We start from the raw sequence: 14456 nt of genomic DNA, 5'->3' as shown, positions 1-14456 counted from the left end.
TTGGTAAGTACTGAATTTGGGTGAAGTGTTGGGGAGAGTTGAGAGGGAAAAATGGCTAAGATGTTTTCCTTCCTTCTCTCTCTTTGTTTCCTGGTTTTGGAATTTCTGGCTGATCTCAGCCAGCTAGACTTAGTGAATAATTGAACACAAATTTCATAGGATTTTCTCTTCTTTTTGAAAATGTAAAAATTGTACTGAAATTTTAGAAAATAATTGAGTATTGATCAAGTATGGTCATCAAAAGTTGTTATTTCTGTGTGTCTTTTTGGATGATACATCTTTTAAATGAAAAAAAAAAAGACCACCATTTTGCACATTAGTTTAGCAGAAGTGAATGTTTAGGTGTGTTCCTTTGTGGAGTGTCTGTGACAACAATTTTGTGTCAAACACACCTGTGGGGAGCCCAGCTTAAAGACAACAGCCACATTGTAAGCACCCTTACCAGAACTTGGCCTTCAGTCCTTAAATTTAATTGCTGCTTGTCTTAACAACAACACAAAGTTATAATGCATTATCAATCATGTCATTTCACATATTTATCTAGTGATGCATCTCAAACAGGTGTTTTTTTCCTTTCTGCATTAGGCAGAGAGATATTTTCCTCAGGCTACTTGCTAGGCTTGTGTATGGAGTAAAGGATGGATGGGTTAGAATAGGGAAGGGCAGATCCTCAGCTTGGTCACCTACTGTGGTTTAGTGGCCAGACATGACAGGAGTTCCCTCAGGCTGGATCTGCTCAGGGAGAAGGGAGCTTCCCACTCCATGGAGCCGTGGGGAAAGATGTCTTGGAGACCAGTGGAGGACAAAATATCACTTGTCTTGTCAGCTTTACTATCCACAGTGGAGGCTTCACATCACCAGGAAAGCCTTCAGAGATAAGTTCTGCTTCCCTTTTGCTATGTCAGAGCAGACCACAGGTGGCAGAATGGAAAGTAGATTAGCTGGGGGGACACTTGTATTTCTGATATCTAGCATCTGTTTAGAGATTTCTTACCATTTCCGTTGACTTATTTTATTTATTATTGTTAAAAGTGTTTGCATAGATCTCACAGAATGTAACTGCCCAGGTACTAAGTCTGTTCAGCTGAAAATACAGCACTCATGAGCTCTTTTGGGTAGTATGACCTAACCCTGAGAAAACTAGTTATCAGTCAATTGGTTTACAATTTTATAAGCAACAGAATGACTTACCATACTGTAAATACACAGGCAGATAAATTAAAATATTGGTACCTTTGTATGTGTACATTCAGACACATTTTAAGTGTGATCAATAACAGGAGCATACTTCTTATCTCCATGTACCATGCCTGCATGAGAGTAAAAGCACAGCTTGTGGTGTAAAATTCTGCAAAAAAAAGGTGGTGGTTTCTTTAAATAATCCTGGTGTTATAATTTTTTTGCACAGGGACAACAAGTTGACAATGTTGTTGAGGGAATCACTTGGGAACATCAACTGCAGGACTACTATGATTGCACACATTTCTGACTCCCCAGCCAATTATGCAGAGACTCTCACAACTGTTCAGCTTGCATCGCGAATACATCGCATGAGAAAGAAGAAATCCAAGGTTGGTTCACAATCTAGCAGAAATTAATTCATTTGAAAATGAGTTTTCCTAACCTCTCAGTAGGGGAACATGAGATTTCTCAATGGTAGGAAGTAATACAAAATACATAAAATCTCAGGAGAGGAACTGACAAATGACTTGGCACTGATCCATCATCCTGCCCCCAATCCTTAATCCTGAAATTCCCTTCTTTTTGTTTCAAGCACATATTCTTTCTTTGCTTACATGTGGAACTATCTGAAAAGCTTCTGTCAATATTAATTAAAAATCAATAGAGGAGGAACAGAAAACTATTGAGGAAAAAGACAACACATAGTATTTAATAGAAATTATCTGAAAAGGTGTGATTTTTATATTATTACTAATACAGTAAAATCTATGTAGCATATTATTTTAATTTACCCTTCCCTCTAATATTTTCCCACTAGATGCAGTATACACAAAGCACAGATTATGTTGCAACCTGACCTTTTAATCAGTTTCTGTACATGTATATACTTATTTATCAATTGATACTAATAAATTTACTGTTACTTGTCATTTGCAGTATGCATCCAGCTCCTCTGGAGGAGAGAGTTCGTGTGAAGAAGGACATGTCCGGAGACCGCCCCATTTGCGACCATTCCACCCACGAACTGTTGCCCTTGACCCTGACCTTCCTGTCCTGAATATATCCAGTGATCCTGATTATTCCTCCAGCAGTGAACAGTCTTGTGATACTGTCATCTATGTTGGTCCCAACGGTGCAGCTTTGTCTGACAGGGAATTGACAGATAATGAGGGGCCACCAGAGTTTGTTCCCATTATCCCGTCCCTAAATAAGAAGAGAAATAAAGACAATTCTGCTATTAGTAGGAGTTCCGACAAGGACCATTTCAAATGCAACACTTTTGCTGAACTGCAGGAAAGGTTAGAGTGCATTGATGGAAGTGAGGAACCCATGAAATTTGCTTGTGGAGAAATCTCTGTTGGGTCCAATTGTAGTTCTGTTCCTGGAAGTACAGAAAATGCACAGTCTAAGTCGATAAAGGAAAAAATATCCTCTCCTTCTGGAGGATTTAAGAAACTGATTCCGCAAGAAACTGCATCTCCCAAAAAAGGATATAACCTTCCTTTCCAGGCTGTTGCACCATGGGGTGGCAATGGCAACTGTCAAGAAAATAGCACACCTCACTTGAAAGCAGAGCTTTCCAAGCTGCAGAACAGAGCTGACAACAAAATAATAGACTCTGTCCTAGAGGGGGAGAGAGAGACAATCACTGATTCCCTGCAGACTTCAACGTGTAGCCCTTTGAGGAATCCAGAGCAGAATAAGGCCACAGCTGAATGTGTCACCAACGAAAAGTCCTTGTACATGAAGAGACCCTTGCCAAGCCCAGCACCTCCCCCTCCACAGCAGAGGGAACACTCCCCAAGCTCCAAAGCTGAGAATTTGGAGCTGGACAGTAGCAATGCAGTTCGGACTCCTCCTGTGGGAATGAGCAAACAGATGGGAAATAAACCTGATCAAAACCCTTTAGGAAGCACATTCCTTGTTGGTAGCAACACCCAGAGTCAGTCAGGTGCCATAGAGGTACACAGCTTCAGGTCAGCATTCAGAGGGAAGTGTTTCGATCGGGATATACTGACCACCACAGTGACTTTGCAGCAGCCTGTTGAGCTGAATGGAGAGGATGAGCTTGTTTTCACAGTGGTGGAAGAGCTCTCTATTAGTGGAATTATGGATAATGGGAGACCTTCCAGTATCATTAGCTTTAACAGTGACTGCTCCCTTCAGGCCCTTGCATCGGGTTCGAGGCCGGTCAGTATTATCAGCAGCATAAATGATGAGTTTGATGCTTATACCTCACAGGAGACTTCTACTGGTGTAAATATTGATATTGTTGTGCCCTTTGCTAAGGATCCGTTTACCAGCAGCAGACGTTCCTCCATCAGTTCATGGCTCAGTGAAGTCAGCATTTGTACAATTGAAAGTGATGGAGCCCAGTCTAGTGACAGTTTTATCGCACAGTCATCTTACAACTGTAATAAGTCCGAGGAACCCTTCAACTTGGACTCATCCCATTTATGTGTACCCCTGAAAAGTGCTCTCAATGACAGTGGATTTTGCTTCTCTGAGCTGGAGAGTGATAGCTTGAGTTCCAGCAAGCTTTCCTCAGGCATTGGTAAAAGCCCTCAAACCTCTGAAACTACCAAAGCATCTCAGATAAAAAGTGCTTTTTGTGTCACTGATCAGCCAGTAAAAATTAAATTTAGTAATTCTCGTGATGCGCCTGTGATAGAAACAATACATTCTAGTCTTCCTAGGAAAACAAAAACTACCTCTTCTCCAATCCACAATAATACTGTTCTCAGCTATAAAGAGCTGCAGAATCCACATGGTATATTTGAAGATCCTTGGCTGTTACGCACTGATTATCACTTGGAAGCAAAACCTGCAGAGTCGCTGCTGTCTCCAAAACCTTACACGTTTGGTACTGAGAAGCAGCCAGAAAAAGCTGCCCAGGGTTTTGGCACAGCATCCAAGCCAACAAAGTCACAGACTATGCTCGCCTGTTCGCAGAGGGTTGTGGATGGTTGTGAAATGGCCTGCAAATCCTCCAGTGGAGCTGCCAAGAAGTCAGAAATTGTGATGAAGATACCGCAGCTGAAGAGAGGAGCCACCACACTGGGAGTGATGCCAGTGTCACACACTAACAGTACTTTGCCAGAGTGTGTGACCCGAGGGAATTCGGATGCTCCCTTGGCCACTGGCAGCTTGAAATCGTCCCTGGGAAAGAAGAACACACCACAGAAATCAACCATGTTGCCCAGACCAGGTGGGCCGACACCTCCAACACCTCCTGTGCGCAAATCGAGCCTGGAGCAGAAACCTGTTGGTCTGGGTAATGGTGGGGGGAAAGCTTCTGGCCTGGACTTTGCCAGAGCTGCCACACCAAAGGCTGAAGACGAAGCTGATTTGCGGTTGAAAGCTGGCTCTTACTTTAGTGAAAGTGCCAGCTGCAAAATGAACTTGAAGGGTGACCACTCTTTGCCCAAGATGACATCCAGCTTAAAGGTGAAGGCGTCAAAGAGTGAAACTGTTCACCGATATGGGAGCCACATGTCTCTGGAGAGGTGTGACAGCCTGACATCAGTTGGATCCAAAGCAAGCATGGTGAGGGACAGTGGGAGCACTGGCAGCAGCCGGGCAGGACGCTCTGTCCCCAGGCTAGGGGTCCCTCCTGTTGCTTCCAGTATGGGTTTACCACTGCCCTTCACCGCCCCCGCACCTGGTAAAAACAACCAGGCAAAACCCACAGCTAACCAGAAGGTGCAAGCCAACGGGAATAAAAACCGGGGCCTCTCTGCCAGTGGGTCAAAGTCTCTCAGCTCCTCTGTGAAGTCCCTGGCACAGCCTGCAGGGAAGGGCTCTGGCATGGCCCCTGGTGGGAAGGCAGCCCCCCGTTCTGTGCAGCCGGTCAGCGGCAAACCCGGCCGTGGGACCATCATGGGCACCAAGCAGGCCATGAGGGCAGCCAACAGCCGCGTGAACGAGCTGGTGTCGGGCGGCTCTGCCAAGGCGGGACACTTCCGAGGCTCCACTGACTCTGACAGTGGCAATGACAGTGGCATCAACCTCAGCGACGAGAAGTCACAGGTGCCGGTGCTGCCGTCTCCCTACAGCAAGATAACGGCGCCGCGGCGGCCGCAGCGCTACAGCAGCGGGCACGGCAGTGACAACAGCAGCGTCCTGAGCGGAGAGCTGCCACCAGCCATGGGCAGGACGGCCCTGTTCTACCACAGTGGCGGCAGCAGCGGCTATGAGAGCATGATTCGGGACAGCGAGGCCACCGGCAGTGCCTCCTCAGCACACGACTCCATGAGCGAGAGCGGGATGTCGTCACCGGGTCGCATGAGGAGCCTGAAATCCCCCAAGAAACGGTCAACAGGTGAGACAGGAAGGGGCAGGTGGCCGGGTGTTCGCTGGTGCCCCACTGCATCCTGAGGATGGAGGCGTTTTGTGGCATCTCTGGCATGGAGGACAGGAGGCTTGGAGGGAGCTCAAAGCAGGGAGGTGGACTGACTGCACGCGCTTGTGTGTGCATGTGTATTGCTGTGACAGCAGCTACTTGTCATTTATTTTACTTCAAAGCTGCAGGTGTGACACAGCTGCTGTGGTGGAGAGGGCAAGAAAGGTGTGGGTGCCCCGGGGTGCCGGCAGTCTTCCTGCAAGGGAGGAGGCGGCAGGTGGCTGCTGGCAGCTGGGGGACATTCTTTCCTCCCTCAGCAGGGCCAGGACCAGGGTGGCCCAAACAGGAGGGTGTTATGGGTGGGCTGGGAAAAGTGAGGTGGTGGCTGAGTGCTGATGAGTTTTTGTGAGGTTTGAGTGAGTGATCCTGGAAGACTGGTGAGAGAAGGGCAGTGAGGAGAGGAGGAGCTCTGCTGCTGGGTGTCTGTGAGGGAATGCCAGAGAGAACTTCTGGGACTGTAGTTTAGAAACAAAGGAAAGGCTGGGAGGGGAGAAGAGTGTGAATTAATGAGGATTGCTAGATGTGCATCAGATTAGGCTTAGAGCAGTAGGGCGTGTGTGTAAGATGCAGTGACTCCTAGGTTAATGCTGCTAGCTGGTCGCAACATTATTGTATTGCACTCTAATAGTATTTATATTAAGAATAGTATTTATATTAAGAAATTTTGTGTATGTGGATAGTATACACAGTAGGAAACTGACTGGAAGAGTTGCTTGGAAGAGGCAACTCTGGCTCAGTGTGTCTGACCATGCCAAGAAAAAGTGGGCATATGGTGGTCAGGTCCCCTTTCCTTCCCTTTGGTGCCTTTTCTTACTGCTCTCACTGCTGGTGCTCATGTAAGTGCAGCTGCAGTCCAAGTGTATTTGTAATCTGGCTCATATGGTTGGTGTTACAGTGACATTTTCTCAGATCTAGGTTGAGATACTGTGGTATTGTAAAGAGCCAATGGCAACCAGTGCCATGTAGATCATGACCTGCAGCCTCCTTCAGCAACCTGGGCATCCTGACTGTTGGAAATAAGTAGGAACTATTATCAGCAATGTGCTGGGTCTGAACTTCTGGTTGGGAAGTAGCAATTACTGCAATCCCTGTAGATACCCACGATGCTCAGTTCTGGCAGTAAAACCAAATGAATGAAGTCGATCTCATGGGGCTTTCTGGTTAAGGAAACTGAGTTGCTTCAGCAAGTGATCAATCATTTTGGAAACTTAGCGTAATATTTGCTGCTCTTCTCTTTCCATAGCATATCTGCCTCTTAAACCTTTCCCACAAATCAATATCAACAGCTGTATAAGTAGCACACATATTGAGAAGGCATTACCCACTGATGGATTTGTATTTGTTTTTGCCCCAGGAAATACTTATACGGTCTTTAAAAATGACAAACTATTTCTTTTTCCAGTTGTAATTGCTCTATGTCTGTAAATTATGTATTACTTTTTTGGAGTGCTGTAGACTTTGAGAAAATAATGTGTTTTATGCATGAAATTCAGTTTACCAGGAAGTGCAACAAATATTTCTTATGAGAAATGTTTGGTTCAGTCCTGTTACTGTTCTAAAATAATTGTAATCTTTGCACATTATTAGATATTCTTTGACTAGATTATGTAACACCAGACTCTGTTGGAGTCTCTAGATTTAAGGACACATCTTACTCCCATGTATGTCACTGTAAAGCTGTCCCCTTATCCTGTAACGTCATTCACAGAGAAATGATGTTTGGTTCCCATTTCTTGGAGAAATGAAATTTGCCTGCTTATTGCATATGTTTGACCATATCTGTTTGGTGTCCTCCTCAGAGGGATCTCCTGTCAGCAGTTACAGGGTCAGGGTTACAGTGTGTGGCTTCATCCAACAGGACCTTAGTGGTGTTTCAGGCTGAATGGATTTGGGTTGTGAGAATGGTTTTGTAGAAGTAGAATCGAGCTTTCCTCTTTTGAAAACATTCTCATTTTGTTCTTGTTACTTAGAAATCAGCAAGGATGCAATTAAGAATGAGGGATGTTTTTCTTAAGAATATGTAAAGCAGGTAACTTTTGGAGTATCACCAGAGGTGTGCTGCTTTGGGGGTGCCTGCTGGGATTTTGTCTTCATTTCATGTTGGAGTTCATGACAGGGCTTATCTGACAGCCTTAACTTGTGCTTACATCTCCTGTAGAGGTCTCAGCCCAGAAGTTATTTTGGCAGCATGTCCTTTGAGCAGAGCTGCCTTGTCTGTTTGATGTGCTCCCTTTCGTAAGAGCAGAAGAAACAAGATTCTTCACCTCCGAGTTAGTTTTTAATAAGAAGAGGCAATTAAGTACTAAATTTATTGTCACCAGTCACCTAAAGCCAGCTTCCACTTAGTGCTACCTTGTGTCATTTCAGCTTGCTTCTGGTGGCCTTCAGCCCTTCTTTTCTTAAGGATTGGGCTGCAGGTTTTTTAATGTTGCTTGACCAGCTCTGTGCATGTACTCATGCTTGAGACATGTACTGTAAAGGTCAGATTTTCAGAGAATCACAAGAGACTTAATAATCACAAAAAACCTTCTGGGCACCAGAGTGCCAGCTCCTGCATTTCTGAAGGATATAAGTCGTTCTCTGCTTCATGAAACGTGAACCCTAGCAGAAGCATAGTGGAGCAGTATGATTTGCTTGGAAAATCTGGGAGCATTCTATTGAAGGCTCACAGAATTGTTGAGTTTTGTCATGCACTGAGCTTCTGGGTGCTGGTGCAAAGGTGTGAGATGTCTCAACATTAGAAGTGTTCAAGTTGCAGCTTCGTTGATGCCTTCTGAATGCCTCTCAATCCCACAAAATCACTGAAAACAGCTGGTATTTAGCACCCTAAAATAGCAGTTAGTAGTACTGGAGGGAGCTGTTTGAGCTTTGCAAAAATAGAGTGCAGTGACAGGGATCTTAGTCTGGCTTGGCTTTAACTGGGGGAGCAGAAGATTTCCAGATAAGAAAGTCATTATCAGTACTAGTTTCAGATTATTCACTTATCTCACTGCCTTTGCAAGGTAATGAAAAACATTGTAGTCCACCAAAGAAAAATCAGTCCAGGCAAAATATTTCTGCAAGGAGAGAATAAAGAACTGATGTTCAGACATCTGCTCTGGGAGAGGAACTGCTGTTGCCTCCATCTGGGAACCAAATGAAACCTACTTTGTCAAGGCAGTACCTCAATTAGCAGCCTGAGGGTATTTTACTAAAAGGAAAAGATCAAGAAAAGCATTTCTTCCTAAGTATACTGAGAACCTAGATCTTTCTTTAATTCACTGCAGTATGTTCTCTGCAGTGTGTTAGTCTTTTAGATCCTGAGGAATGTTTGTTTTTGTTTTAGGTCTCCAGCGTCGCAGACTGATTCCTGCACCATTGCCAGATGCTGCCTCCTTGGGAAGAAAACCCAGTGTCACTGGCCAATGGGTTGATCTACCACCTTTGCCAGGCACTTTGAAAGAGCCATTTGAAATTAAAGTTTATGAGATTGATGATGTGGAACGATTACAGCGACACAGACAAGAGGAAACTGAGGTCAGCACATATTTTACAACTGTAGACAACTTAAATTACAATATACAGACAAAGTCCTTGCTTGAATGCCAGAATGGTGTTCAGGAAATTGAGTGCAATTAAAGCACTATAATTATTAATTTTACAATTCATATGTTGGGGTACTCTTAACACAGAAAATGAAAATGATTACTGTCTAAAATTAATTGTGTCTAACATGACTGATGGTGTAAATGGAAGTTACCAATGAATACATTATAAGAAGACTTCATAATCCTAGGCTGGCTTGTGGAACCTTACAGCATCCCTCAACGATAGGGTCATTAACTCTTTATGTAAATGACAGGATTCTGTTAAACCAGGGATATACTGAGTTTAACTTACTTTGTAATTGGAAAACACTTCAGCTAATTCTGTTTTAGAGACCAGAATTCTATGTTCTACTGATGCCTTTTTCCCCTTTCTTTTGTAATAGCCTTTCCAGGATGTTGAGAAGGTAGGAATGCTTTTTAGAAAATAAGAATTCATGTTTTATTATTAACTGTAACTCTGACATTATCATTAAGCTGTGTTTATAATTTTCAGTACTGGAAAAAAAAGATATCTACAAACAGTAGTAATTTCAGAATGCATTAAGAGATGCTTGCTAATTCAGAGAAGTGCAACAAATGCTCAAGTGATGTAGCTTGCAGTTCCTCTAGATTAGAATCCCTAAATGCAAGCTTCAAATAAAAAGACCCCCCAAAAACCCATAAAAATCCCACCAACCCCACAACTAAATAAAACAACCCACCTGCTCACTCTTACAAGTAGTGAGCTGGGAGCAATTTTTGTCAGAGTATTATAGGCCAGCTCACAACAGGAAAATTCATGAAATGGTCTTTCTGTGTCTTAAAAGGGTCTGATGTATTTCCATACCAAGCTGAAGATACTAGAGAGGCGCCAGCAGCGAATCAGAGAAATAAAGGCAAAGCACGAACTTTTGAAGGAAGAGTTGGAAGAGACAAAGTGCAGGTTGATGATGGATCCAAATAAGTGGAAAGAAGACTGTAAGTATTTTGCAAAAACAGCAGTATGATCTAGATTTTCAGCATGTCAGCAGTCCCACTGAAAAACTTAATCACTTGCTAAGATATTTTGCTGAATTGACTTGTGACTCAATCTGTATTTCTGTAATATGCTATTTGAACAAAAAACCCATACAAACCAACCAGAAGAGGACATTAAAATTGTGCCATTAATACTAAATGTGATTTTATTAGTCTTTTATTATTATTCTTTGCAAAGAAGGAAAATATTGTTTCCATATCCATGTTATAACTGGGAAATTGAGGGATGAGATTTGTTCCCAGACTGAGTGTTGTGCATAACTGGAGCTTCAAGGTAGAGTTTTGTATCTGCTCAACAAAGCAGGGAAAAAAGTCTTAGTTCAAGAGAAAATAAATTTTACTCTACCATGTTGGCTGCTTTGTGATAGAATAATGTTTATGATAAGCTGTTTCTCTTACTCAGTGTTTTTTTGTCTGACAGTTGAAGTGGATCCTGATCTTGATAAGGAGTCACAGGAGTACCTGGAGGCACTGGAACAAGTGACAGAAGAACTGGAGCAGTGTGTAAATCTGTGCAAGTCACATATCATGATAGTGACGTGTTTCGACATCGGGATAAGCGATGTGCAGGATGGAGTGCGGGAGGTGGAGGTTTGAAGAGAGGTTTTTCCAGGGACTGAGGGAAGTGAAGCTGGGTCGTCCGACATGAAGAAATAAACGGATAAAGTAGCTGGGAAGTGAAGGAGGAAAGGTGAAGACTAAAAAGCAACACTGAATGTTGTAAGAGAAAGAAACAGCTGAGGAATGGGAATGTTCATAAATAATTTGGTGCCTCAACGTGGCCTGAGCTGTAAAAAGGTAAAAGTAGGATCAAATATTGCTTCTACCAGAGGGAAGCGAAGAAATTTAGTACAAACTCTGATGTTAACAAACATGAAATGCAAGTGCCTTTAAAGTTCATTTGATTTTCATTTTTGTATTTGGTGCTAGAATTAAAGCCAGCAAACCTAAGCAGACCACAAAATGTATTCCTACGAAATATTTTATACTGTATAGTGTATTTATGACTATATGTAAAAACAAACAACATTGTAGCAAAAGCAATAAGTAAATTATGTTTTCATACCTGAACTTGCCTTCTTGTTTCATAGAAAAGCTGTTTTATGTAGCAGAATTAAAATTGTATTATAATTGTTTTCTTGGTTAGGGTTCAAGATATTTTTATGAACATTTATCTATTGAGAAGGAGTATTATGGCATTTTGAGATGATTGTTTTACCTTCAGGTTTTGTATTATTACTTTTTCAGATCAAAATAAATGTTTGTTTTCCATTTTATATATACATATATAGATATATATTAACTGCTTACCTAATTCCTTGGTTACTAACCTCACTTTTCACAGACCTGGTCTTTTTTGGAGTCGTAAACTTTATGTGAGGAAATCTACAAAGGGCACTGTGGTTGGTTTTGGTTCTCTTTTTTCCTCTCTTGACTGCAGGAATTGAGAGTTATGTTTATTACCAAAACCATAAAACAAGCAAAAAAAAAAAAAAAAAAAAAAGGAGCAAAAAGTTTTTGTAAATGTTAAGTTAGGTCCATATTTTTATATAGTTTTGACTATAAATATAGCATTTGCATTTTGAACTTTTAAGACAAATAGTATATCTTTTTACAGTTTTTCTAAGGAAGGCAAACCCTCAGGATCAAGTTTATACATGCTGCATGAGATTTGTGCTTTTTTGAAGGAGGCCACTTAAGTGTGGAAACTATTGATATAAATTGTTGCCAAACAAATACTTTTGAAAAGGTTTAATAGTGTATGTAATACCACATTTCATAATGAATCATATTTTCTAATCATCTTCCTTTTTATGGTTTTTTCAAATCCTTTGTATAAATATGTATTATAACGGCTTGCTTCAGTTTTTATCTGTGAATAAAAGATACATCTATTGTTACGAGTGCTTTTTGCTGTGTATGTGATTTTAATATTCAGAACAGGGAGGGTGGTCTCTGGTACACTGTGTTAAATGTCACATTGCATTGTCTCCTTGCCCAAGAGGTGTATAATTGGGAACAGAGTTCTGACATTCGTCATCATAAACCAATCAGGAAAGAGAGACAAAACACCAAAGGGTGAAATAAATAGCAGTGATAATGCCTGTATTCTCTTAGCACTTGATAGTTTACAGAACAAAGACCTGTGGCTCACATACTTGTTTTCCCTGATGAGAAAAAGCAATTAAAAATGGGGCTGGAATCACAAGAAGAGTAGGGAGTGGAATCAAGCCCTGGGCCCCACAGGTCCATCATGACAACCTGCTCCGTTCATTCCTCTGTGACACTGCTGTGTTTGCTCCCTGGCTGGACAGCAGCTGTGCCTGGTCCTCAGCTCCTGATGCTGGCTGGAGCTTCCCAGACAGGGTTCATGTAAAGCTTGAGCTTCTAGTGACAGCAGCTCCAGTGTTTTCCAGCCATTTGGCCAAAAGGCAGATCTGTGGGAAGTTTTCCCCTCCCTCTTTTTCTCTCCTAACAGCATGGCATCCATGTACTGTTTTCTTACCCTCACAAGAAGCGTGTGAGGTGGGGTAAATTCCTTCCTCCTCATTCTGCAGCTGGAGAAGTGGGAGAATCAGAGCAAGAGTTTGATGCTTAAATAGCTTTTTGACTTTATGGGTTACAAAGAGTCCCCTTCTCTATCCCTCTCGTTTATCCCTGGAAAAGGGTGCACCATATTTACTGATACTTGGCACTGTGGCTGGTTGTATGCAAGGGAATATGGCATCTAGAATTTCTGGAGGATCCCTTTGCTGATACCCTCAAATACCAGCTATATTTACTAACTTGTGAATTCCATCTAAATTTACTTTCTGTGTGCAGAAAGTCACAGTTCTTCAGATATAGAATCAAAACCATGTAGTGATTCAATACATTGTGATTAAATACATTCAATTGCTTTTCAGAGCGAGGATTAGATAAATAAAAACAACAATTAAAAAAAAGCAGCATGCTGTGGAACAAATATTTATTAGCAAAAGGGAAGACCTCCACAAACATGATGGCAAAAGGAGAATGTATTAATGAGGAGCTCTGCACTTGGTGTTTGGTTCTGCACTGGTGCCATTGCCCTGTCCTCTGGAGATGCACATCTCAGGGGTGCTGTGGCAGGATGAGGTGACCTGTGGGACCTGTGAGCACTGGGCACAGCAAGGCTGGGCACACACTCTTCCTCAAGGCAGCCTCTAACACCATCTTGAATGAACCCAAGGGCTTTTGTTTCTTTTACTTATTTGCTGGCTACCTCATCCTTTCCTTGGATGTCTTCATTGTTTCTCCCCACCCTGGCAATACTGTCCTCTGAAATAAAAATCAAGCTGATAATAATTCATCCCAGTTTCCGTAAACCTGATAACTGGTTTAAATATTCCCCTGTATAGTGTTTGCTGATCAGAATTTCATCCTTTGATATTCTCTCTTTCGTTTCTGACTATAGTTATGTTTGCCACAAAGAAACAAATGAGACATTTCAGGGCTACTGAGTTCCTTGTCAACATGACAATAATCTGTATATTAAATGCATTTAGCCTCTGGCTAGGTGGCACAAAACAAGCCTGAGATGCAAAATAAGGTGAGGCACTGATGAATGAAATACAGAATTTTCCCTATGCAAATAGAGTTCTTCATAAGTAGTTGGGGGTAGTAAATTATCTTTCATATCTCAAGAGCTGAGATAATCTTTTAGCTTACTGTTTTAGCTGTTGCAATTCTGACTAGCTAATACTTATACAAATAAATACTTAGTTTATTATTTGAGTCTATTTTACAAAGACTTAATTATATCGGATTACACATAAAAATTTCAAAATTAAACTGAGTGCTTTATTTAATTCCTTGTCTATTTAAATTTAATGGTTTAAGATAACCATTAAATTGCACACTCAAACACCTTATTGTGTTGAGCTTGTTACTGCCTGAATAACTTTTGGCAGGGATAGTTCATACTGGAATTTTTTCTCCTTTGCTTGCAGTTCTTCCCATTAAATCCCTCACCTTCTCCTTGCTGGGGCAACACTTTCTCAGTCCCTTGATGGCCCAGTTTATCAAGCAGCTCACATCACACCTATTTCACAACAACAGGGAAAAAAAAGTATTGACAGCTGTTGGGTTTTTTGGAACAAGTGCAATGGTGATTCAAAGCTTAAAGATTAAATTTCAGGGACACAAATTCCCTTTTCCTCAAACTTCACATCTCACGAGGTTTCATGAGGAGGCCAGAGGTGAACTTGCCTGTGTGTGAGGGACAAGGAGAGGAGAGGTGCCCACAT

At 42.0% G+C, this 14456-nt stretch overlaps 1 protein-coding gene across 1 annotated transcript in view; it reads left to right on the top strand.

Annotated features, from left to right (window-relative positions):
• KIF26A (kinesin family member 26A) overlaps positions 1-12092 on the top strand; it is a 95837-nt gene extending 83745 nt beyond the window's left edge. Inside the window, exons 11-15 of the mRNA XM_077783938.1 lie at positions 1409-1571; positions 2119-5503; positions 8910-9100; positions 9978-10128; positions 10610-12092. Of these exons, the coding sequence (XP_077640064.1) occupies positions 1409-1571; positions 2119-5503; positions 8910-9100; positions 9978-10128; positions 10610-10785 (4066 nt within the window). The 3' untranslated portion in view covers positions 10786-12092. The remainder of the gene's footprint in view (positions 1-1408; positions 1572-2118; positions 5504-8909; positions 9101-9977; positions 10129-10609) is intronic.
• Positions 12093-14456: the final 2364 nt, after the last annotated feature.

The sequence above is a fragment of the Lonchura striata genome, chromosome 6, assembly GCF_046129695.1.
Source record: "Lonchura striata isolate bLonStr1 chromosome 6, bLonStr1.mat, whole genome shotgun sequence".
Taxonomy (NCBI): Eukaryota; Metazoa; Chordata; class Aves; order Passeriformes; family Estrildidae; genus Lonchura; species Lonchura striata.
Note: the sequence above shows the minus strand (reverse complement) of the source record. Positions and strands in the feature narration are given on the sequence as shown.